Source organism: Bos indicus x Bos taurus, chromosome 13 (genome assembly GCF_003369695.1).
Source record: "Bos indicus x Bos taurus breed Angus x Brahman F1 hybrid chromosome 13, Bos_hybrid_MaternalHap_v2.0, whole genome shotgun sequence".
NCBI lineage: Eukaryota > Metazoa > Chordata > Mammalia > Artiodactyla > Bovidae > Bos > Bos indicus x Bos taurus.
Window position 1 is genome coordinate 31,820,784 of NC_040088.1, and position 25,657 is coordinate 31,846,440.

The 25,657-nt window shown below is 47.5% G+C and overlaps 2 protein-coding genes across 2 annotated transcripts in view; one reads left to right on the forward strand and one right to left on the reverse strand.

Moving 5' to 3' along the window:
* The window catches only part of ATRN (attractin), a 189,437-nt gene extending 176,402 nt beyond the window's left edge, over window positions 1-13,035 (forward strand). Inside the window, exons 28-29 of the mRNA XM_027559350.1 lie at window positions 1,989-2,103; window positions 8,626-13,035. Coding sequence (XP_027415151.1) covers window positions 1,989-2,103; window positions 8,626-8,750 — 240 coding nt within the window. The 3' untranslated portion in view covers window positions 8,751-13,035. The remainder of the gene's footprint in view (window positions 1-1,988; window positions 2,104-8,625) is intronic.
* A 9,815-nt stretch (window positions 13,036-22,850) lies between these two features.
* Window positions 22,851-25,224, reverse strand: GFRA4 (GDNF family receptor alpha 4). The gene is made up of 6 exons (XM_027558117.1): window positions 25,114-25,224; window positions 24,610-25,007; window positions 24,398-24,507; window positions 24,183-24,317; window positions 23,523-23,614; window positions 22,851-23,362 (listed from the first exon to the last, which is right to left on the reverse strand). The coding sequence occupies exons 1-6, from the start codon at window positions 25,222-25,224 to the stop codon at window positions 23,282-23,284; spliced, it is 927 nt and encodes a 308-aa protein (XP_027413918.1). The 3' UTR covers window positions 22,851-23,281.
* Between the last annotated feature and the right edge of the window lie 433 nt (window positions 25,225-25,657).

Genomic DNA, 25,657 nt, shown 5'->3' on the forward strand with positions numbered 1-25,657 from the left:
AATTAATTTCTCACAGATCTGGAGCCTGGGAAATCCAAGATCAAGGTACTGGCAGATGAGTGTCTGATGAAGGCTTGCTTTCTGGTTCATAGAAGGCACCTTCTAGCTGTAATTTTTTTTTTTTTTTTTTTTTTTGCCATACCACCCAACTTGCACAGAATGTTAGTTCCCCAACCAGGGATTGAACCTGGGCCCTCAGCAGTAAAATACAGAGTCCTAACCACTGAACCATCAGGGAATTCCCTCTAGCTGTAGTTTTACATGGTAGAAGGGGTGAGGGAGCTCTCAGGGTCTCTTTTCTAAGGGCACTAATCCCATTCGTCCTGATCATCTCCCAAAGGACCCACTTCCAAATATTAACATTAGGTGTTAAAATTTAACATGAATTTTGGGAGTACATGAATATTCAGACAATAGCAATCTTTTTATTCGTTGTGGATGTAAACACCCTGAGCTCACCACTCAAACTCTCCTGTGAGTGTCCAACTCATATATCAGGTTGCTGGCTCAGTATTCCCACTTGGATGTCTTAATAAGCATCTGAACAAACTTAACATGTTCAAAACAAGAGACTGTTCCCCACACCTGCTCCTGTGGCATAACTTCCCCAACTCAATATGTTCTAGTTGCTCAGTCCAAAATCATCCTTGACTTGTCCTTGCTCTCATCCTCACTGGACAGCCCATCTATCAGCAAGTCTTTTTTACTTTATCTTCAAAACTATGTCCTGACTCCTGTGCCACCACTTCCACCACTGTTAGCTATCACCTTGATCTAGGCCACTATCATCTCCCACCTGGGTCATAAGTGATTTCACCACTTCAGCCGTTTTACTCATCTAGTCATTTCTCTGTGCTCCAGTTTCTTCAACCAGTTTGAAGAAACTGATGGCATAATTTTGAAGATGGCCCCCAAGATTCCTCTCTCATGTTTGTTCAATCAAACACTACTTCAGATTCTGCTGTGAAGAGATTTTGCAGAAGTAATTAAAGTCTGAGGGTGGACTTCCCTGATTGCAGTGGATAAGAATCCCCTCCCAATGCAGGAACATGGGTTTGATCCCTGATGCAGGAAGATTCCACGTACTGTGGAGCAACTAAGCCCATGAGCCACAATTACTGAAGCCTGCATGCTATAGGGCCTGAGAGCCACAGCTAAATTGTTTTTTTAAAAGTCTGAGGGTAGTTGACATTAATATATAGGGAACACTTTCTCTGACTGGTGGCAGAAGAGGAACCATGAGAAGTACTTGAGCACTGTCACTGGTTTCATGCTGGAGAGACCTTGTGAAGAGGAATATGAGTGGCCTCCAAAAGAAGAATGGCCCTTGGCTAACTGCTAGCCAGGAAATGGGGACTTCACACCTAGAGCCTGGAGGAGCTAGATTCTGCCAGCAACTTGAATGAGTCTTGAAGCTGGTTCTTCCCCAGGGCCTCCTGGTAGGAGTGGAACCCAGCTGATAACTTGAGTTCCACCTTCTGAAGATAAGATCTGAGACCCTCAGAACCTTTGTGAGATAGACTTGAGAATTCTTCCTGAACTGAGTGGGGGCTTCCCTGATAGCTCAGTTGGTAAAGAATCCGCCTGCAATGCAGGAGACCCTGGTTCGATTCCTGGGTCTTGAAGATCTGCTGGAGAAGGGATAGGTTACCCACTCCAATATTCTGACCTGGAGAATTCCATGGACTGTATAGTTCATGGGGTCACAGTCAGACACGACTGAGTGACTTTTACTTTCCAGAACTGATAGAAGACATAAACAGGACCTATATCCCTAAGCAGAGAACCCTACAGAGCTCTCACCCGGACTTCTGACCTAAAAAACTGAGATAATAAATAGGTGCTATTTTAAGCTCCAGAGTTTGTGATTTGTTTGATGTTTCATAACAATAGAAACTAACGAAGGGGTGTCTTTAGAAATCACATGGAGTAAGAAGGTGTTTCTTAGGGAACACCATTTTAGGTCATTCTTTGTTTTCTTCCACCAGACTGTTCCCAAGCCCATTGCCCTGGAGCCGTGTTTTGGCAACAAAGCTGCTGTCCTCTCTGTGTTTGTGAGGCTCCCTCGAGGCCTCGGTGGAATCCCTCCTCCTGGGCAGTCCGGTGAGTAGATGACAATTATTGACAAATGAGGGTTATGTGTTAGATGTGTGAAGACTCCTTCATGTTCATAGGGAACTTGGTTATAAAAGTGATATTGCATTCAGGCAGACCTAGGAAACATTGCAGGTTTGGTTCCAGAAAACTGCAGTAAAGCAAGTATCACAAGGAAGTGAGTCACACGAATTTTTGTTTTCCCAGCATACATCTGTTATGTCTGTATTATACTGTAGTCTGTTGAGATGCAACAGCATTATGTCTAAAAAGACACGGTTCCTCATTCATTTAATTTAAAAATATTACTAAAAAATACTATTATCTGACAATGCAAGGTTGCCATAAACCTTCAATTTTTAAAAAAAACACCACCACAGTTATCTGTGAGCACAATAAAATGAGGTATACCTGTAGTGCCTGCCTCGTGTCATTGTGAGGATTTGGAAAGATGATCCCATTGCCCCTGTATTCCTTAACCCCTCTTTCTAAGGTCACCATTCCTTCCTGGAAAATATCTGGATCTCCTCACTTCATCAGCCTCCTTAGCCTGCTTCCAGCCAAACCTTCCTTTGCCACCAATGCGTCCTCCCCACCGGCTGTGTTGTTCCTTTACTTTCTCTTTCATTGCTGTCCCTTAACTGAGGCTTTCTCCCTCTGTGCTCCACACACTCTTCCTCAGTCGTCTTACTTCATGGCTTCCAGCTGGCTCCTTCAAGCTAGTGGTTCTCAAATTGGTATTTCTAGCATTACTGTAGCACCTATTTTCACTGTTCTGTTTCCTTCCCAGCCCTTATCATCAATTTAGTTGCAGTGAATGTATAACTCTTATTTTTATTCTTCTTTTTTCATGTAACTATCTTAAACATTTTTATAACTTAGTATATATAATATCTTACCCGTTTTTTACAGCTACTCCATCAAATACATGAATCATAATTTAGATAAACATTCTTTAACTGTTGAACACAAAGGAAATGTGGAATACAGTTTGGGAAGTATCTTGATTAATCATGGAGTACTTTGAAGGGATGCCTCAAATAATAGAAATGGTTTAGTTAGCTTTCAGTTGCAGTGATCCTGCAGGCCTCAGGTCTGGGTCTGTGGTGTTCTCATGAGGGAGGACATTAGACATGGCCAGGTCAGGGTTTATTGTCTTCATGTCATAAGTGAATGGCTTGATTTGCCCTCATCTAGGGATTTCTGTTGGAGAAGGCAATGGCACCCCACTCCAGTACTCTTGCCTGGAAAATCCCATGGACGGAGGAACCTGGAAGGCTGCAGTCCATGGGGTCGCTGAGGGTCAGACACGACTGAGCGACTTCACTTTCACTTTTCACTTTCATGCATTGGAGAAGGAAATGGCAACCTACTCCAGTGTTCTCACCTGGAGAATCCCAGGGACGGGGGAGCCTGGTGGGCTGCCGTCTCTAGGGTCGCACAGGGTCAGACACAACTGAAGCGACTTAGCAGCGGCAGCAGCAGCAGGGATTTCTGTGAGTTGAGCCCCTAACTTGGCCTTGTCCATGTCAAGGGCAGAAGGGCCCGTTGACGTGATGCTCTGGAGCAGTGTCTTCTGTCAGTGCCCAGCTAAGCAGACACTGACTGGTGCTCCCTGAAGGCAAGGTGCTGGGGGTGCAGGGGTGACAGACATGCGGCACTGTGGCCTTCCCTGCTCCAAACTTTGCCTGACGTGTCCCAATCTGATGAAGACCTGCTGCTCCCTGCTTGAGACCTACCAGTAGGATGGAGCCATCTCTGCCACCCCCTTCTCTATTTCCCCATTTTATTTATTTATTTTTATTAAAGTATAGTTGATTTATAAGATTATATTAGCCTTTCAGGTGGGATCCAATATTTTTAATAGACTGTACTACATTTAAAGTTATTACAAAATAATGGCTAGTCTCCTTTCCAGTCTCTACACCTTAAGGTTCCTTGTGCCAAACCCAAGGCTTTTTTTCTCTTTCAGTGTGAGTTTATATTCCCCAATATTAAGTAACCTCTACCTTCTGTCTTTCCCAGGTTCATATCTCTAATTCTGTTCTCTTCACCAAGCTTCATACTCAGTTATTAGATTGCCTACATGACCTGTCCACTTGTGCTTCAGTTCAGTTCAGTCGCTCAGTCGTGTCTGACTCTTTGCGACCCCACGAATTGCAGCATGCCAGGCCTCCCTGTCTATCACCAACTCCTGGAGTTTACCCAAACTCATGTCCATCAAGTTGGTGATGCCATCCAGCCATCTCATCCTCTGTCATCCCCTTCTCCTCCTGTCCCCAATCCCTCCCAGCATCAGGGTCTTTTCCAATGAGTCAGCTCTTCGCATGAGGTGGCCAAAGTATTGGAGTTTCAGCTTCAGCATCAGTCCTTCCAATGAACACCCAGGACTGATCTCCTTTAGGATAGACTGGTTGGATCTCCTTGCAGTCGAAGGGACTCTCAAGAGTCTTCTCCAACACCACAGTTCAAAAGCATCAGTTCTTCAGCACTCAGCTTTCTTCACAGTCCAACTCTGACATCCATACATGACCACTGGAAAAACCATAGCCTTGACTAGATGGACCTTTGTTGGCAAAGTAATGTCTCTGCTTTTGAATATGCTGTCTAGGTTGGTCATAACTTTCCTTCCAAGGAGTAACGACTTTTAATTTCATGGCTGCAATCACCATCTGCAGTGATTTTTGAGCCCCCCAAAATAAAGTCTGACACTGTTTCCAGTGTTTCCCCATCTATTTGCCATAAAGTGATGGGACCAGATGCCATGATCTTAGTTTTATGAATGTTGAGCTTTAAGCCAACTTTTTCACTCTCCTCTTTCAGTTTCATCAAGAGGCTTTTGAGTTCCTCTTCACTTTCTGCCATAAGGGTGGTGGTCATCTGCATATGAAGTTATTGATATTTCTCCCAGCAATCTTGATTCCAGCTTGTGCTTCCTCCAGCCCAGCGTTTCTCATGATGTACTCTGCATAGAAGTTAAATAAGCAGGGTGACAATACACAGCCTTGATGTACTCCTTTTCCTGTTTGGAACCAGTCTGTTGTTCCATGTCCAGTTCTAACTGTTGCTTCCTGACCTGCATATAGGTTTCTCAAGAGGCAGGTCAGGTGGTCTGGTATTCCTATCTCTTTCAGAATTTTCCACAGTTTATTGTGATCCACACAGTCAAAGGCTTTGGCATAGTCAATAAAGCAGAAATAGATGTTTTTCTGGAACTCTCTTGCTTTTTTCAGGTTTATCAAACCTAAAATGTCCAGAATGGAGCTTACGTCTTTCCAACCAGTTTGGTCATTTGATCTCCATCTCAATAAAGGAATTCACTTTACTGAGGAATTTAGCCAGTTGCTCAAGTTAGAAACTGAAGCTAAAGAGTCATCCTAGGCAGTCCTCACCTCTCTATGTATAATTCATGGGCAAGTTCTGCTAGTTCTGCACCTGGAGTCTCACTCTTCCACTTTGTTTCATTTACTCTGCCACATCTCCAATCTAGTCTCAGCTGCCATCTCTCTCCTGTAGTCAGCTGCTTCTACCCTTGACCTCTAAAATCACAGCCCCGCCCCCCGACCCCCACATCCAAGCCATTCTTCTGTAGCTAAAACCATTCTTTCAATAAATAAAGAATGGTTATATGTTCCTGTGCTATACAGCCTATCCTTGTTGCTTCTGTTTGATACATAGTAGTTTGTATCTCTTAATCCTATACCCCTGTCTTGCCCCTGCCTTCCCTCTCACCACTCCTGACCAGCACTTTGTTCTCTATATCTGTGAGTCTGTTTCATTATATATGTATTTATTTGTTCTCTTAGATTCCACATATAAGTAAAAACCTGGAGTATTTCTCTTTCTTTGTCTGACTTCACTAGGTGTAATAATCTCTAGGTTTTTTCATATTATTGCAAATGGCAGAATGTCATTCCATTTTATAATTGAGTGGTATTCCATTGTGTTTGTGTGTGTGTGGGTGGGTGTGTATACGCACACCACACCTTCATATCCATTCATCTATGTATGGATACTTAGGCTGCTTCCGTATCTTGGCTGTTTTGAATAAAGCTGTGACCATTGTGTGAACATTCAGGTGCGTGTATCTTTTTGAATTAGTATTTTTGTTTTGTTTGGATGTATACTCAGGAATGGAATTACTGGATCATATGGTAGTTCTACTTTTAGTTTTTTGAGGAAATTCGATACTGTTTTCCACAGAGGCTTCACCAGTTTACATTCCCACCAACAGTATACAAGGGCTCCTTTTTCTCCAAATCTTCACTGACATTTGTTATTTGTGGTCTTTCTGTTGGAGCCATTCTGACAGATGGGAGATGATACCGCACCGTGGTTTTGATTTGCATTTTCCTTATGATTAGTGATGTTGAGCAACTTTTCATGTGCCTGTCGGCCATCTCTATGCTGCTTGTTATCTTCTTTGGAAAATGTTCAGGTCTTCTATTTTTTTAATTGGGTTGTTTGGTTTTTTGTTGAATTTATGAGCTGTTTGTATATTTTAGATATTAACCCCTTATTGGTCATATAATTTTCAAATATTTTCTCCCATTTGGTAGGTTGTCTTCATTTTCTCAGGGTTTCAAGGAAAGTTAAAAAAAAAATTAAAGTTTAATTAGGTCACATTTGTTTGCTTTTATCTCTTGCCTTATTGACAGATCCAAAGAAATAGTGCTACAATTTACATAGAGTGTTCTACCTGTGTTCTCATCTGGGGTCTTTATGGTTTCAGGTTTTACATTTGGGTCTTTATATATGTGGTGTGAGGAGATGTTCTGATCTCATTCTTTTATGTGTAGCTGTCTAGTTTTCCCAGAACCACTTACTTACAGAACAGATTTTTCTCCATATATTTTTCTCCGTATATTCTTGCCTTCTTTTTCATAGATTAATTGACCATAAGTGCATGAATTTATTCTCTGTTTTTTATTCTCTCATGGCTCTCTATTCTGTTCCACTGATCTGTGTGTCTGTTTTTCTGGGGAAACCATGCTGTTTTGATTACTCTAGCTTTTTAGTGTAGTCTGAAGTCAGGGAGCATGATATCTCAAGCTTCATTCTTTTTTTCTTTTTTATGAAATTGCATTGGCAAATCAGGGTCTTGTGGTTCCATATAAATTTTAGGATTATTTGTTTTAGTTCTGTGGGAAATGTCATGGTTATTTTGATAGGGGCTGGCTTAACTCTGTAGATTGCTTTAGATAATATGGACATTTTAATAGTATTCTTCTAGTTCAAGAACATGGGGTGTCTTTTCATTTCTTTGTATTATTTTCAGATTTCTTTGTAAATGTTTTATAGTTACCAGATTAAAAGTCTTTGGTTAAGTTTATTCTTAGGAATTTTATTTTGTTTGATGTGATTTTAAACGAGATTATTTTCTTGCTAGTTCAATTATTAGTGTATAGAAAAGCAATAGATTTCTGTGTATTAATCTTGTATTCTACAACTTCACTGAATTCATTTATTCTAATAGTTTTTTGGTGGAGACTTTAGGTTTTTCTGTATATAGTATCTTATGTGCAGATAACAGTTTTCTTCCCTTCCACTCTGGGTGTCTTTTCTTTTCTGATGACTGTGACGAGGATTTACCCCTACTTTAAACAGTGCCCTTCTCTGGACTCCCAAAGCCCCTGGCTCTGTCTTTGCTATAACAGTGGTCACTGGTGTGGATTCCCCACTGCATGCCAGGTACTAAACCTGGCACTTAAAAGCTGCTCAGCAGGTGGAGTAAGAAACTCCTCTAGCATGGCTCCTGGAGGCCTCAACAGGGCTATGAGCCTGTCTGGCCTTTTCACAAACATAGGAACCCAACTTCCCCAGGATTGTGCCTTCCCTAGTGAACATCGAGTTAATCAATTACCAATACAGAAGGGAGAATGGACTCACCAGTCCCCAAAGCAAAAGCGGTAATGGAGGTGAAAAGCCAGCTACCATTCTACAACTTGCCATTAGTTCACTCACTGACTCCTCACACAAGCCTGTGCTGTTCCCCATTTACAAATGAGGAAACTGAGGCACTGGGAGGTTAAAGAACCTTGCTTATTCCAAAGTCTGGCCCCAGAGTCTATCCTAACTCTTATTGTGGTATAGATATCAAAATAATAATAGTTCTAGCTGGGCAACGTGGGATGAATCTGAATTTCATCATAAATAGTGCAGCTTTTTTTGGAGAAAACGACAGGTGAAACTTGAAAGCATGTCTGCAGTCTTACTTAAATGCTCCACCACCAGGCAGAGCACTTTGGTTGGTTGATCTGCTGGAAAGTAAGGTACTGCTTTTATGTAAAAAGGGGAGAGGAGGAAAATATGTATGTGTACAAATAAACCCTGAAAGAACATATACAAACTAACAAAAGCAGTTACTCTGATGGAAGGGGGGAATATAGAGGGAGATACAGGTTAAAAGTAAGGTTTTTCCCGTGTATATACTTTATTTATTGCACCATGGGAATGTAAAAAGAAAGTTTTTCAATTATTTTCTAAATAAAAGCAAGTTGTTCCTGTGTTCCTTCTTTGGGTTCTCCCAAGGGCTCGCAGTGGCCAGTGCCCTGGTGGACATTTCTCAGCAGATGCCAGTCGTCTACAAAGAGAAGTCAGGAGCAGTGAGAAACCGAAAACAGCAGCCCCCTGCGCAGCCTGGGACCTGCATTTGATGCTGGGGCCGGGACTCCCTGTGAGCAAGGAGTGGCGTGCCAGAGCCGTCTGCCAGGAGGGAGCAGGCAGGGAGAAGATGCTATGCGGGGCTGAAGACTGGAAACCCTCGAATCATCCACCTCCTCTGCATGTTCACAAGCTTTCTTTGACAGTTTCTCCCATCTGTACTCCAGCATCTAACCTTTTACTTTCGTATAGGAAATAATTGATTTCGTTACAGGTCTGGGGTGATCCAGTTGTTGCTGGAGGAGGCCGGTGTAGAGCGAGTGAGAGAGCTAGGAATGACACTCAGGTTCACTTGTGGAAAACTGTCCTTGGGACTGTCTCAACTGTGCAAAAAACAAAGATGTAGTGTTTACAAGTAGACATTTATCATCAGTCATTCTTGAATGTGGTCTTTTAAAAACTAGTCAGATGAATTAACTTTTCATCTGAAGCCTGCTATCTTTTTTAAAAGATGTGCTATTTATTCTTGCACGATTTAGGCAAATATCTGTCTTCCAGGGAGTAACTTTTTTTCTAGTTGAGAATTAATAATGGTCCATCTCTTTTGAATCATAAGATAGAAGGGGGCTATTTTAAATGTCAAGGTCAGCAGTGTTACTTGGAATGTAAACTGATGTAATATGTAGTTTTCTGTAGCAACGTGATTAATTTAGTCTTAATCCATTTAAGGTTCTCTCTCTCTCTCCCTCCCTATCCTTCTCTTTCCTCTTTACCTCTCTCTGTCTCTCTGTCTCTGCCACTCACGCTCTCTCTCTCTCACACACACACACTAAGTGCCTAGACTTTAAATAGATCTAGCAATTGGAAAGTTAGTAAGCATAAGTTTTTACATAATTGCATTCCTACATTCTTAGAAAACTTAAACAGCTATCATTGGCAATCTGCTCTTTTATAAAATCTAATTTGCAGCCAGGAAGGTTTTCTCACCCCAAGAAACATTTAATGTAGCAGGGATTGAGAGGAAAGCAGAAAGGACCTAACTGTGAATGCTCCTGTTTTTCAAAAAGGACACTAGGCATGTTCCCATGTGCCTCCCTGCCCCAGACTTGGCCTAATGTTTGCTTCAGCCCCTCTGGCCACTCCTGCCCAGGCACTGCAGAGGGAGGGGCTTGCTCATGTTACATGTCTCCCTTGAGCTGAAAAGAGCATGACAGCACTTGGGACTCCTTGATCAAAGAACAGCATTTGTTTCTGTAGCCTGTGTAAGGTGGTGGGTCATTCTTCATTCCCAGGCTGCAGGTGGAGTGCCAGGAGAGGCTCGGTCTCCTGTTGTCAGGCAGAACCTGCCCAAAGCCTGGAGAGCAGCCTGGAGCTGTTGGTCCTCTTTCCCCCAGGAGGGACCCAGGCCTCCCATGCTCCCTCCTAGATTCAAGGGGTGGCTGTGGGGAGGGCAGTGAGTACTGATAAGGATGAAAAGCATGAGAAAAATGGACAAGGAGAGAAAACCATGCCAAATGAAGTGACCAAATTGAAGTCGTGACCAAATTGAAGTGGGGTAGGGCAGTCCCTGCTCGTCTCCCCAGGCCACTGCCGGGATGTCGTGTTGTCCTGTCCGTGGTGCTCTGTATTCTGGCATTATGCAGCAGCCTCCCAGGACCTCTCTTCTGCTTCAAAACCCAGGAGTTCTCTAGCATTACCCTGGGGGGAAGGGGGGGTAATGTGCAGTGTGCAGAGGCTCAGGAAGGGTAGACCTTTAGACAACAATGCTCAAGTTTGTGAATTTGGAGAAATTAATACTCAAAAGAGCAAAACTGTGGCATTTCACCTTTATGTGGAGTACCTAGAGAGAGGGAGTATTATCTCTTCCCCAACACTAACCCCTCCCATGAAGAATTGCCTGGAAAGATGTTTTCAAGGATGTCGAACCATAAAACACTGTCTGATGCACAAAACACCTCTACTTTGAGACTTGCCTCTCAAAATGCTGCTTTTTCACAACATTGTTAAAGAGCAGACGGTTCTAGAGAAGATCCCTCCTCTTAGAAGCTCCCTACATCTCTGCTCCAGATCACGGTATCCCCAGAGAGCCTGCCATGGACTGGCCCTTCACCCTGTAATTACCACGAGGCCATTGGAGAGGACCCTCCCACAAAGGAAGTCCTTGTTTGTTCAAAGGACTAGTGTTTGCTTGGCAAAGAAGCCTCCTCCCCATGGTAGTTCCATGCCTTGAAATAATAAGCACCGTGTCCCATAGCCACCTGGTTTTCTTTTTTTCTAAAAGATAATGTTTATTTTTTAAAAGGACGGAAGGAGCAAGTGAAGTTTAATTCTGCTCCGACAGTAGAGAAACAGCTGAATCCAGCTGCTTCTCCTTTGCAGCCAGTAGCAAACAGCTTTCTGCAGGCTTGGGCCAGAAGAAGGGGGTGGCAGGAGAAAGAGGCGCTCAGCTTAGAGCCAGTTACTGAGAGGAAGTCATCTGGAACTTCAGAGCCTGTATGTAAATTAAAATAGTTATGAAAACATAGATATTGCACTTGTACATAACTATACAATAGTGTCCGAATGTTTGGACAGTCAGAGTGTACATAAAACAAAAATATCTTTATGTATTTTTATTAAACATAACGGTGTCCAAGTTTGACCTAATGTGTTTTTGTGCCATATAATGGATATCCAGGCTCAGAGAAGTCCTCGTACAGTGATGATAAAGCCGAGACAGGCATCCCCGTTGTGCCCATGTGTTCAAATGCATCTGGGGCCAGTTGGATAACTTTTAAAGCAGGACTCGTCTGTCAGTGCACGTATGAAAGTGTGGGCAGCGTGTGAAGAGGCTCGCTGGCAGCTGCAGTGTCTTTGTCACTGTCATCAGCTCTGACGTGCATCGTAAATCTTCCTGTCGGCCTCTTGGTGCTGTGGGTAGCCGGGAGTAGACCAGTCTCGTCCTGAGAAACGCTTCTCTTAGACTTAAGATACAAAGACTACACCGTAGATCTAGTCAGATTTTCCAAAAGGGGGTTTTTCAGGCTGCATTTTGTTGTGATTTTGTGTAAATTTTTGATGACCATTTCCTAGGACCATAGTTAACTATACTGCAAACTGGGGGTGGGAGTGGGCAGCTGCTTTGTTGATAATTAGCTCCTCCTGTTTCCCCATGGAGAACCTCACCCTTGCCTCCTGCCCCCTTCCCATACTGTTTGGGGAGAAGTCTTTGTTTCCTGTGAGGATCACCTCTAAATGTGGGAGGAGGTGTGGAGAGAAAGCAACCATATGCTGCCTGAACTAACCTGGAAGAAAAGCAGCCCTGGACAGACTCTGTCAGCATAGGGAAAATACTGGAATATCAGTGGTAAGGCCTGAGGTAACAAGATTGGAGATGCACCAGGAAGTCTGAGGCAAATGGAAAGACCAAAGCGGTATTTTAGAAAAAGACACTTTACCTTTCAGTGCAAATCTTGCTCCTTCAACTTAGTAGAGTGTATTTAGAGATGGGGTGGGAATGATTCAACTATTCACTAAGTACTTCACTGACAACCTAAGCTAACACTGGGGCAGTGACAGATGGAAAAGCAGCTCTTGAGAATTACAGCAGAATCCAGCTCCTCAAACCTGTCATCCCAGGAGACCTTTCCTTGCAGTGGTTTCTGTGAGAATTGGCCCCCTGAGGACAGACCCAGGAAGGCGGAGGGTCTAGCCTTGGACCGTGCACCGGCTCTCAGCCTGAAATGTTTACTCAGTTTACCAAATGGCTCAAACCATAAAAATCACCGTGATGGTTTGTAGATAGCCAAGCCCACCAAGGGATGTTTCCCCTGAGTTGTCCAAATTCATGAACACCCTTCACCTGCAGGGAGGTGATCTGTTGGAGAGGAGAGGAAAACTGGCGCCTTCTCTTTTAAAGGCAATAATGGAATTGACTTTCAATAACTGAATTTGTGCACAAAACATTCTAAACACTAGTGAAGCCTGTTTTGTTGAACTAATTCTGGCTCTGGAAATGTTTTATAGTTATTTACAGTTTTGTTTTGTTCGGGGAGTTTTTGGTTTGGATTCAAGCTTAGTTTGTTAATATGTATAATTTAGCATATATTGCACTCATGTAAATATGGAGTAAGTATTGTAAACTATTTCATTGCTGGGGATTGTGGGTGTTATACATACATTTAGGACTGCAATTTTTGGTATTTTTTGTATTGTAAAATAACAGCTAATTTAAGCAGGAACAAGAGAACTAGGGGAGGTCTGTGCATTTTAAAAATAAATGTGAAGAACTTGTATATAAACAAGTAAATACTATAATATGAACTTCCTTCTGAAATAAAAGTAGATCTGATAAAAATGTGGGTTTTCTTCTGAGTGTTTGTGTTTTGTTTCACTTGTTTTTACAGTTTGGTCAACAGAACCTTAAGAAAAGGGAGAAAAATGTTTTTAAAAGTTTACCAGTTTTCAGACTGCCTCAGAGGAAGCATTTGGCAGTCTGACAGAGGTGTAAATCAGCAGGTGGGCACCTCAGACACCTCTGGGCAAAACTGGGCCATGAGGTGTGGGAGGAATCCTGAGCAGTTTGTGAGCAGATTTCCCTGTGTCCCCATCATGGCCCTCTTTGCCCTTAACACCCCAGTGCTGGAGACAGAGACTGGTATGCAGGACAGCTCTGCCTGGGCACCATCACGCCTATGCCAGAGCCTTACCGGCTGCCCTTGTTCATTCAGCTTCTTGTCCTCTCGTATGTGTGCTTAGTCACTCTGTTGTGTCCGACTCTGTGACCCCATGGACTGCAGCCCACCAGGCTTCTCAGTCCATGGGGATTCTCCAGGTAAAAATTCAGGAGTGGGTTGCCATGCCCTCCTCCAGGGGATCTTCCCAACCCAGGGATCGAACCCAGGTCTCCTACATTGCAGGCAGATTCTTTACCAACTGAGCCACCAGGGAAGCCCTGTCCTCTCCGGCTCCTGCTAAATCTCAAGCAGATAGATTTAGTCCTCCACAGCCACAACATTGTCATTGATCTTGAATTTTGATGAAGGTACATATCCATTCACAAACTTGTCTGTACGCCTTCTGTACCTCCAGCCCCACTTTATGCATCTCCTGCCCTCAGAAGAGATTCAGAACAGTCCATTTCAGTGCCCTGATGCTGAGTTCAAAAGGTCTAGAAGTACCTGTGACTGATTCATGTTGATATATGGCAGAAACCAGGACAATATTATGAAGAAGTTATCCTCCAATGAAGAGAAAAAATCAAACTAGGAGTTGGATTTTTTCATCAGGATTGCGGTTCGCCCTTAAATATGTCATGTACATATACAATTATTTGTGCAGAATGTCTGAGAATTTGAGATTTTGTGTAAAATCTGTGCTGTCATATGTTCTCTCTGTTGTTTTGTTTTTTTAACTGAAGGGACTGAAAATCAATGTTCTTCATACTTAGTGCAAATAAATCACACTTTTGCATATTAAAAGGGAAAAGGTCTAGAAGGATAAAATCGGCATGAAGAAGTCCAGAAGAGTCCAGAAGAAGCACAAGGAAATGCTATGTTCATACAGGTGAGGGTGGGTGAGGCACCGGGTCCAGGCCAGGAGACTGGAGGAGGCCTGCCAACCAGAGCTTGGGCCTGAGCCAGGGTGGGAAACAGTTGAACTACAGCCCACTGACAAGTTAGGGAGGACCCTGATACTGTCCTGGGGCAGGTTGCGGGAGCCACCAGCTGTTTCTGACTGGCTTAAGACCTGTGATTTAGTGAGAATGTGGTAGTTGGCCGCAGCATCAACAGCATCTCTGCCTTCTTACAGTTAGGTCAGGGCCATGAACTGGGCTTTAGCCAAGAGATTTTGGAAAAAGTTCTAAACTTGGCACAAAACCATGGTCACCTGTTAAAGACATTGGAGGTAAATAAAGGCCCATGTCACCACTTCAAGGCAAGCTACCACACTAGCAAAAGCTGTGTGCTGTGTGTGTGGGTGGTTTTCATGTTTTTAAGGTCAGGTTAGTGGTTTCTTTGGGGCCTCCCCGGGGGCTCGGTGGTCAAGAATCGTGCCTGCCAATGCAAGAGACACAGGTTCAATCCCCGGTCTGGGAAGACCTGAGAAGGAAATGGCAGCCCACTCTTAGTATTCTTGCCTGGAAAATTCCATGGACAGAGGAGCCTGGTGGGCTACAGTCCTTGGAGTCACAGAGTCAGACACAACTGAGCGGCTGAACGCACACTCACAGGGTATGTGGCATTAGCTTAGTGGTCAGGCAGCAGGCAATGAAAAAACAGACACATCAGGCAGAACAGCTGGGGATCCCTGTCGGGCAGTGGCAGAACATCTGATGTGGCTATGATGTTGGATAACTTGTAAAAGCAAACTATGTGTCTACTCAGTTTTTGTTCAAGTGGAAGAAGCTGTGAAAAAGCAGAAATGTGGTATGTGTTGATCGGTACTGGCTGTTTTGGCACGACAGAGTTGAGTTCCAGAAAAAAAATTGGCCAGTTTACAAGCAGAAGTGAAGGGGGTGGAGAACCCTGAAATCCAGGGTCCTGCAGTGTTGGAAAAGCCAAATAGTCTCGTGTCTAGTCTCTAAACACCAAAGCGTGCTTATGCTCAAAAACAGCTCAGGAAGACAGTGACTCAGAGCGTGTGGTGGTCTTCCTGCTTGAGCCTCACGGCCTCGAGGCCATCATCTTCAGGGGGGATCATGTAGGTAAGCACAGAAGTAAAGCTAACCTGAGTACTGTGCTCAGGAAAGAACCAGAAATGCTGTCATTGCCACTGGACCTGCCTGGTAAAGAAAGAAAACGTGTAGGTTTCTGAGGGAATTGTTTTACCAAGGAAACCATTGTTCAGGTACTAAGTCGTGTCCGACTCTTTGCAACCCCATGGACTATAACCCACCAAGCTCCTGTGTCCATAGAATTTTCCAGGCAAGAATACTGGAGTGGGCTGCCATTTCCTACTCCAGGAGATCTTCCCAGACCAGGGATTGAACCTGGGTCTCCTGCATTGGCAAGCAGATTCTTTACCACAGAGCCACCAGGGAAGCCCCAAGGAAACCAATAGCCTGACCCTAAAAAAATGAAAACAACCAACATTGTGACTGAAAGTGAAAGTGAAGTCGCTCAGTCGTGTCCCACTCTTTGCGACCCCATGGACTATAGCCTACCAGGTGCCTCCCTCCATGGGATTCTCCAGGCAAGAGTACTGGAGTGGGTTGCCATTTCCTTCTCCAGGGGATCTTCCCGATCCAGGGATCGAACCCGGGTCTCCTGCATTCCAGACAGACACTTTAACTTCTGAGCCACCAGGGAAGCCGAGTCTAATTAAGACTCTGCAGTGGGTCAGCCATCCTCCTCCTCTGCCCATCCTGCCACTGTGTGTCAGCCAGGCACTGTGTGGGGACCAGGGACTTAACAGTGAACAAGGCAGACAAAATCTGTCCTGCTGGAGTCTATAGTCTAGTGGGGGACACAAAGACAATGCCAGATAATAAGTTATGTGAAGAAAGGCTGGGGAAGGGTTGGGGTAGAAAGTGTGGGCGTGTGGGAATGAGTCGCTGGGGCAGGTATCAGCTGGGTAGAGCTGAATGAAGGAGGGAGCTGGCGTGTGGATGTCAGGAGAAGAGCTTTCGAGTAGAGGGAACAGCAGATGCAGAGAGGCCCACAGGAGGCAACGAGGCTGCTGGGCCTGCACAGTGGCAAGACACAGGGCTTGGGGGAGCAAAATGGGCCCAAGAGCAGCGGTAGGAGTCAGGGTAGCCTGGCCCTGCAGGGCAGTAGTTCTCAGTGGGTGTAGGACTGCCCCCTGGGGGGCATCTTGGAAAAAGCTGGGGCAATCTGATCATCACTTTCAAGGGGCAGTGCTACTATGATTTAGCAGGTGGCCCTGAAGGTGGACCATCATCCTGTGACACACAGGACTGTCCTACCCAACAAGGAACTGACCCACGTCCCACCCAAGTTTCAAACGTCTTGTTGGATATTTGTGTAGATGGGGAAAAATCTGTTTCTAATTATTTTAGTGTAGAACACTATTATAAACACAAAGTTTTCTAGAAATGAAAGTACTTTACTGCATAAATAAGGGAAGACCGGACTTCTCTTCAAAACTTTACCAAGAGCTGGTCACCATTTTGGAAAATTCTGTCACCAAGAGCAGTGTTATTCCTGGAGTCTCCAATTGGGTTGCATCTGGACGGACACACTTCCTGCAGCCCTGTGTCACTAGCTGTGGGACGTGCCTGGCACCAGTTCTCTTCCATTCCATGTTCCCAACACAGAGAAGGGACGAGCTGAGACAGTCCTGATTACTGTATGAAGTTGCTTGCTGCACCAGGAGCTGGGGCTCCACCCTGGCTGCTGGGGCCCATTTGCATGCCCTGTAGGCCTTTCCTCCTCTGCTGTTTATTCCCAGTCCCTTGAGGGCTCAGGTTCTGAGGTTTTGTGTGTATTTTATCTTCTTGTGTGGGCATATGGGCATCTTCTCATCTTAATTTTCCTCTGTATCTTCTGCCTTGGGGGGCACTCTTTCTGCCCCCTTCTGATGTCTGTGTCAGAAGCTTTCTCTATCTCTTTTATACTTGAATAAAACTTTATTACACAAAAGCTCTGAGTGATCATGCCTCATCACTGGCCCCAGATTGAATTCTTCTCCTCCGGAGGCCAAGAATCCTGGAGTCTTTTGTGGTTCAGCAGCAACCTTTTATCTTGGGGGCTCGTCTGGGATTCTTCAGGACAAGGTAAGGATGCTTAGAGCTCTAGTTCTTTGTTCTCCTAGCGAACATGTTTTCTGCTGTACTTTACTAACTCTACAGCGTGCTTGTGTGAATGAATGACACACCCTGGGTGAAGCAAGTGAGGACCCCTGCTCTGCAGTTCGATGGTGACCTCATATGGCTTATGGCAGAAACTCTGTCGGGGGTCAGAGAAGGCCATGGCAACCCACTCCAGTACTCTTGCCTGGAAAATCCCATGGACAGAGGAGCATTGTAGGCTGCTAGGAGTTCACTTTCATGCAATGGAGAAGGAAATGGCAACCCACTCCAGTATTCTTGCCTGGAGAATCCCAGGGACAGAGAAGCCTGGTGGGCTGCCGTCTATGGGGTCACACAGAGTCAGACACGACTGAAGTGACTTAGCAGCAGCAGCAGCAGCAGCTATTGGGGGTTTATACCAACCTGCCAGTGGACTTCCCTGGTGGCTCAGACGGTAAAGTATCTGCCTACAATGCGGGAGACCCAGGTTTAATCCCTGAGTTGTGAATATCTCCTGGAGAAGAAATGGCAACCCACTCCAGTATTCTTGCCTGGAAAATCCCATGGATGGAAGAAGCTGGTAGGCTACAACCATGGGGTCGCAAAGAGTCGGACATGACTGAGTGACTTCACTTTCACTTTCTGCCTTGGACTGGAGGCTCCTTTGGGTGTGAGGTGACATTTCCCTAGCAGAACAGCTTCCTAAGACATCTTTCAATGCAGGCCTTCCCAGGCCTGCAACCCAACAAGGCAGGGCCATGTTCTGTCTCCTTTCACATGTGTGCCAGGCTCACTGGCAAGTTGCTGTCCAGCTGGGGGCACCTCTCCTGTAGCCCTGCCTGCCCCTTCCCTCCTGGCCTTCTGGAAATTTCACCCACCAGTGTCCATCCTTCCTGCAGAGATAAGCCAGTTCTGAGTTTGGCCACACCTGACTAAACTGGGGTGGGTGGCGGGAGGAGGGGGGCAGTGAACATCTTCATATTAACCTTGCAACTTAAGACAACAAGCCAGAGTGAACATTCATGAACCGTGAAGTTTCCACCCATAAATCCATGGGTGCTTCCAGCACCTGCCTTTCTGCTTGTTCCCATCCCCAGCCACCTGTCAGCTAGAGGCTCAGTGTTGACAACAGCTAACAGAGACCCAGTCACAGGGATGAGGCCAGGCCCAGGACTGCAGTTCTCAGAATGCATGTGAAAGTGTGACAGCAAGCAGGCTATCTGGCAGGACACAAAGGCCGATACTCAGATGTGGAGCAAGGCAGGACCCTTCTCTGGTTGTAGGGGCCACAGCTGGACTCAGCTTTGAGGTGTTTGGCCAGACTTAACACTATGTTATGAGCTAGGACCTTTTTATATGGAAGTGACAGAAACCAAACCCTGACCACCTAAGACAACTCCACTAGTTTCCTGAAGATGCTATAACAAATTACCTAATCTTGGTGGCTTTAAATGACAGAAATTTATTCTCACAATTCTGAAGGCCAAAAGTCCAAAATCATGCTGTGAGCAGAGCTGCACTGCTCCCAGCTCTAGGGGAGAATCCGCTCCTGGCCTCCTCTAGGTGGCTGCCCACATTCCTTGGCTTGTGACCACCTCACTCCTGTCTCTGCCTGTGTCTTCACAGCACTCTCTCTTCTGTGTGTATATCTAATCTCCCTGTGCCTTTCTTTAACAAAGGTGCACATAACTGCATTTAAGGCTCCCTCTGATAATCCAGGATAAGTGCCTCCTTTCACTATCCTTAACTCAATCACATCTTTTGCCACAGAATGTAATATTCACTCTTTTTGCCTACATATAAGGTAACGTTCACAGGTCCCAGAGATTAGGATGAGGACATGTCTTTGGAACCACCATTCAGCCCATTACAACAACAAAACCCTAGGAAAGTCCACAGCCCCAGAAGTGGGAAAATGATAGCCTCTGCAAGTCACAGAGTCTAGTCCCTCCTTTTGGCTTCTGTCTCCAGGGTGACTAGTTCCATGCCCCAGACAGCCTCAGCCTCTCCCCAGGAACATTCACTCTGGGGGGAAAAAAAATAGAGAGCCAGGCTGACATGGGAGCCTATGAACTTTCATTCTCCCCTTGCACCCAGTGAGGAAGCCTCTACCTTGCACACTGTCTGAGGTTAAAGAGGCTCCATTTAATTAAACCCCATGCCTTGGTTGGAAAGAAGTACTGAAGGAAGACAGCCAGATGCCATGAACAATTTTGCTATTTTCCACTAAGTTCCATTCACTTTTATCTTCCCAATCTTTTGAAAGATATATGAATCTTTTGAAAGTTATGTGCCTATGTGTGGGTGCTAAGTCGCTTCAGTCGTGTCCAACTCTTTGCAACCCTACGGACTGTAGCCCAGCAGGCTCCTCTGTCTATGGGATTCTCCATGCAAGAATACTGGAGTGGGTTGCCATGCCCTCCTCCAGGGGATCTTCCCAACCCAGGGATTGAACCCATGTCTCTATTTCCTGCTGCATTTGCAGGCAGGCTCTTTACTGCTAGCACCACCTGGGGAAGCCCATATGCCTATGTGTATGTATGTGCTCAGTCGCTCAGTCGTGTCCAACTCTTTTCAATCCCATGGACTGTATAGCCTGCCAGTCTCCTCTCTCCATGGGGATTCCCCAGGCAAGAATACCAGAGTGGGTTGCCACACCCATCTCCAGGGGATCTTCCCAACCCAGGGATTGAACCCAGGTCTCCCACATTGCAGGTGGATTCTCTACCATCTGAGCCACCAGGGAAGCCCAAGGATACTGGAGTAGGTAGCCTATCCCTTCTCCAGGGGATCCCATATGCCCATATTTCACTCTAATTATCTGAGTGAAAAATGGAAGCAGTAGAGTTTAGGACTTCCCTGGTGGCTCAGACAATAAAGAATCTGCCTGCAATGTAGGAGACTCAGCTTCAATCCCTGGGTCGGGACGATCCCCTGGAGAAGGGAATGGCTACCCACTCCAGCATTCTTGCCTGAAGAATTCCATGGACAGAGGAGCCTGGCGGGCTACAGTTCCTGGGGTCACAAAGAGTTAGATATGACTGATCGACTAACACTTTCAATAGAGTTTAACACACTCTCACATAAAGCAAATCACTTAGTGGGTATTTAATCTGCACTTGGGCTACCATACAACAGCGGTAAACAGGGCAAGGCAATACTTTCACTTGCCTAGCCGCCCCTGCTCCAGATGTCCATTCCCACACAGGTGTAGGCAGCTGAGAACATTCCTTCTTTATGAAGTGGTGACAGGGTAGACTCTGAGCTTTGCTCCATCCAACATCCCTCCTTTTTCCCATTAAAAAATGTCCTACCCCTTCTTGGTGGGTGATCTTGGTGGACTGATGTAATTCTCTAGGCCACAAATACTGGGAAAGAGAAGTGCTTTTCTCCGCTGAGAGTGCAGAAGGAGAGACCATAGATCCAGGGCTGCTGATAACATCCTGGGTGAGAGCCTGTCTGGCTTCAGAGTGGAGCAGAGATCAGCAGGAGCAACATCATCTGAACCCCTGGGGACAGCTGTGCCTGAAGCCCAAGCCAGTTTGAGCTGTGTTTGGTTCCAGCCAGGGGAGTACTGGCAGAAGGCGGGAGGCTGGTTGACAGCTGCCCCATGTAGTGTCTGTGGGTTTGGTATGAGTTGCTAACTACACAGTCTCAGAGCCAGTGGCTCTTTTTCTGGTCAGGGCAGCCCCAGGCCTGGGCTTCAGTGTGGTCTGTACCTAACCCCTGTGTCTTTGGTCAGGTTCTCCAGAAATGGAGCCCAAGGCAGGGATTCTCAGACCATGATTTATTGGAGGGAGTGCCCTCAGGGAACCTCTACATGAGGGAGCAGGAGTGGGCAGGAGAAGGAGCTAAACTAGGATGTGGTCTCAGCTGGGATCCAGCCTCAGCCTAAAGTCCCAGGGAACTCTGAAGCATGGCCGGCACATACAGCTGTCCCCCAAGGCACACAGGCCAGGCCTCTGAACTCCTGCCTCAGTCAGTCACTGGCCACTGTCCACCTCTGGGAACAGAGTGTAGCCTTTCAGGCTGTCTCTTCTAGAGAGGTGGGCAGCTGTGAGCTGTGTTAGCAGCCAACATCCCAAGCAGCTCGGGGATGGGTTGCACTAGCCCCAGAGAGGGCTGAGCAAGGCACCGAAAGCTTCCACTCCAAACTATCTTCTGGCTCCTGCCAAATTCCAACCAGGTTTGAGATGGAGCAGCCCAGAGACACAGACAATAATCAAGAGTCCCCAAGTTTTTGTGGAAAGCTTAGTACCTTGCTCCCATAGTTCTGCCCTCTCCTCCCAAAACTCCTCCACAGAACTATAGTTTAACACAATGCCCTTAGCATCCACTGGGTCCACATTGGCCACACATTGTTTATTAAACCCTTGTGATAAACTTCCCTCTGCTCCAGGGAAGAATTTGACTCTCCACATGGACAGAAACCAATTACTCAGGGGGAAAAAAAAAAAAAAACACCATTCTTTCCAGTGTCTGCCAGGGTAGGGTTCTGCGTGCACTGAGGTGGAGGGCTCCCCTAAGGGAGCACAACGGGCGATCCTAGGGCTCCTAGGCACCCCATAGGTGGAAGTGTGTCAATCAGGGCCTATGCTGCTGCTGCTAAGTCGCTGCAGTCGTGTCCGACTCTGTGAGACCCCATAGATGGCAGCCCACCAGGCTCCCCTGTCCCTGGGATTCTCCAGGCAAGAACACTGGAGTGGGTTGCCAATTCCTTCTCCAATGCAGGAAAGTGAAAGTGAAGTCGCTCAGTCGTGTCCGACTCTCAGCGACCCCACGGACTGCAGCCCACCAGGCTCCTCTGTCCATGGCATTTTCCAGGCAAGAGTACTGGAGTGGGTTGCCATTGCCTTCTCCGATCAGGGCCTATATTTAGCTGCAAATAACAGACACCTGGGGATAAGCGGTTTAAACAAATTAGGCGCATCATTTTTCTCACAGAGTACAGCCCAGAGGAAGGCAGACGGGCTGGTGTGCCACACTGTCACGTGGTTCCTCTTCCAAGATGGTGCCCATGTTCCTAGGCATCGCCTCCAAGTTGGCAAGAAGAGGGACGAGCTGAGGCCAGAGGCTGAAGGGCCCCAGTCAGGAAGTCTGTTCCTTTTTAAAGAGCTCTCCTGGAAGCCTTATCTGTGAATTTCACTCACTGGCTAGAACTGTGTCACCAACCACCCCCTAACTGCAAGGGAAATGTAGTTTCTTTATCTGATGACTAGTAGAGAATGAAAGAATAAACAAGTAGCCAAGATCCCCGGCACCGGAGCTGATAGTTGACTCAGTTCAGCATCCACAGGTCCTGAGAAGATGTCTGGAGAGGTTCCGAGGCCATCCAAGGTCACAGAGGCCAGCAGTGGCACACCCTGCAGCTGACCTCGGTCCCCCGGCTCCCAGAACACAGATCACATGACAACAGGGCCGGTCTCAGTGCACATGGGTTTATTGAGTTATGGATGTCAGTCCTAGTGCTGGGCTGAACCACAGGGAAGATGGCTACATGGCCAGTGCAACGCAGGGAACTGGATTCTCACTCAAGTTGGTGTCCAACACATCGAGGACAGGAAGCAATCTGCCAACGTTAGTTATGGTGTGCAGGTGTTTATCATGATGGGTGGTGCCTAACTAGGAGGACACCATAAAATGCTGGAGTACCAGAGGGAGTTTTGCCTACAAGTCTGTTCAGATGTACTCCTTAGAGCATAAAAAGTGTCCAGATCTGCAAAGAGCAGTAGAGCAAGAGTGGTGGGCCAGCTTAGGAGACAAGCCAGTCCCTTTTCAGTGGGGCAGTAGGCCACTAACGAGGCCCAATATCCCAGGCAGGGTGGGACAGTTGTCCAAGGTCTGCTGTCCAAGTCAGAACAGGGACTGGAGAGCCAGAACAAGAAGCATGGAGAGCAGGGAGCTCTCCTCCAGGGGCGCATCTGCAGTAGACACCTTGGCAGGTGGGAGCAGAGTGTGGACCTGAGAGAGAAGCCCAGTTCTGCTCTCTGCCACCCCAACCCTCCCAGGGCATTCATGCCTCCATCTAGGCCCACTTGCCATGGAAGGAGGCAGTGCAGGGGCTGCCAGCTCACCATCCCCTGTCTGCACCTACCTGCAGGAGACTCTGCTCAGGGTCCTGGTGGGAGTCCAGTTGGTTACGTAGGATTGGGGGCCACCCACCGTCAAAGGTCTGTATGGCACTGTCTATGGAGGGATGCAGGGTGAGCTTGGCTGAGAAAACCTAGCACAGGGCCCAGATCCTCAAGGACAAACTGAGACCCTTGGCATCCTGCATGGGTCCTCCCCAGGCAGATATGGGAAGAGAGGACGTCTGCAAGGCTTTCAGGATGGACGATGCTAAGTTAAGAGTGCCTTACAAACTGCAGTCTTCTCTCCTTATGGAAGCATGACAATTATCACCCCATTTTACAGATGAGCACAAAAAGGCTTAGAGGAGTTAACTCTCAGCTAGTAAGTGGCAGGGTTAGGCTTCAAACTTAGACTCCCTAACTCCTAGACTGGTCAGCGAACCATCCAGCTATTCAGACTCGAAAGGCAAGACTATTAATGGGGGCGGGGGGGGGCGGGTGTTGGCTGTGCCTGGAGGATGGAACCGCCTCAGAAGTGGCAGAAGCAAGGAAGTGGGCCTGCGTGGCTTACGCTACGGACCTCAGTTTCCTCACCGCCAGCCAGGCAGCTTGGGATGGGGCAGTAAGGGCCGACTGGGGCCCCGTCCCTCCGCCCCTCCGCCCCCACCTCCCGGACTCCTCACCCAAGCAGCGGTTCCTCGTAAAGAGCCCCCGGAAGACTTCGCACTCCTCACGCCGATTTCCGCTGGCTCTGCAGTCGCACCAGGGCTCCACGCGCGCGCTTGCGTTGTCCACGTAGTTGGGCGTGATGGCTGTGCCTGGTGAGACCCCGAAAACAGGGTAATCGGCCCATCCTGGCGGAGGCATCCCCGGGAGATGCCCTGCGGGCGGTGCATACCCACGAGGCCGGCGTAGGCGCGCAGGCAGCTGGGGGCCTGGTCTCGGAGGCAGCCGTCAGGGTTGCTGGCTGTGGTCGCGCAGGAGACCTGGAAGGCCAGGAGGCGGGGCCTGCGCCGCGCGGCCGGAAGGCGGTGAGTGGGCGACTAGTGGCTCCGACCCCCGCCCGCGCGTCCCCTCTCCCCCCTCCCCCCACTCCACCTCCTCCGGCACCTGCAGATCCGGCTGTGCTCGCAGGCATCTAAGGGCCCGAGGCAGGAAGGTGGCGCCCGGCCAGGCCCTGAGAAAGCGCAGGAGGGCACGAAGGTCTGGCGCCGGCGCTCTGCGCACGCGGGGCCGCCGCAAGGGCAGAAGAGCAGTGCGTGGGTAAGCGCGGGCGGCCCGCGGGCGAAGAAGTGGCGCAGGGCGCGGCGGCAGCGGGCGCGGGGGCAGCCCCCCGGCGCGGCACGACCCAAGCACTGCGCCACGTACGCCGTGCGCAGCCGATGGCACCGCTCGTCGGCGGTGCACGCGTCGGCCGCGTCCACGCATGGATTCGGTGCTACAGAGCTCCGCGATCCTGTTGGAGAGGCGGGTAGGCTGCGGTTGTTGGCGTGCCCTACACGCACACTTCACCCCCGCCTCTGGGTCAGGGCCTCAGAATATGCGGGGTGCCCAAAACTCGAGGTGGGCAGAATGTGACCCAAAGGCGTTAGCGACTGGCACTGACTGGCCTACCGTTGCGGGGATGGGCAGCGACGGCCTCTGGGCATTCCTGCCACACGTCTGCGGTGGATGCGGAGCGTCGAGGCTGGGCCTGGGTGGCCTCCCCCAAAAGCTGAGACCCATCCTCCCCAGGCGCCACCCCTCACCAATCCAAAGAAGGGTCCTTGAGATTCTTCCCATTGTCCTGGGCCCCACCTCACACGGAAAACAGCAAGGCTTCTGGGGACCTGGCTAATGGAGACGTATCAGAAATGGTACCGAGGTCCAGAGTTTAGGAGGATCCCACATGCCCCAGAGCAGCCGCAGTTGCTGAGCTCCTGAGCGCATTAGAGCCTATGCTCCGCAATAAGAGAAGCCTGCCCAAGGCAACTAGAGAAAGCTCCCGGCACAGCAAGGAAGACACAGCGCAGCCAAAAATATATCATAAAAATAGAATTAATGTAAAGACGTGGCACTGAGCACAGTGGCTGCTCCTCTTCCTTTCTTTGACATGCGGGGACGCCTGACTTGTCAGACGCCCCTCCTTTCCCTTCTCCCTTGGAGACCCTTCGAGTGA

Bases quoted from the DNA above. Each gene is read 5' to 3' on its own strand.
- GFRA4 (XM_027558117.1), bottom strand. From the start codon at position 25,224: ATGGGTCTCAGCTTTTGGGGGAGGCCACCCAGGCCCAGCCTCGACGCT. The intron at 25,008-25,113 runs GTAGGCCAGTCA...AGGCGGGGGTGA, and splicing joins CGCTGCCCATCCCCGCAACG to AGTGTGCGTGTAGGGCACGC. The intron at 24,508-24,609 runs GTGCCGGAGGAG...CGCGCGGCGCAG, and splicing joins GAGCACAGCCGGATCTGCAG to GCCCCGCCTCCTGGCCTTCC.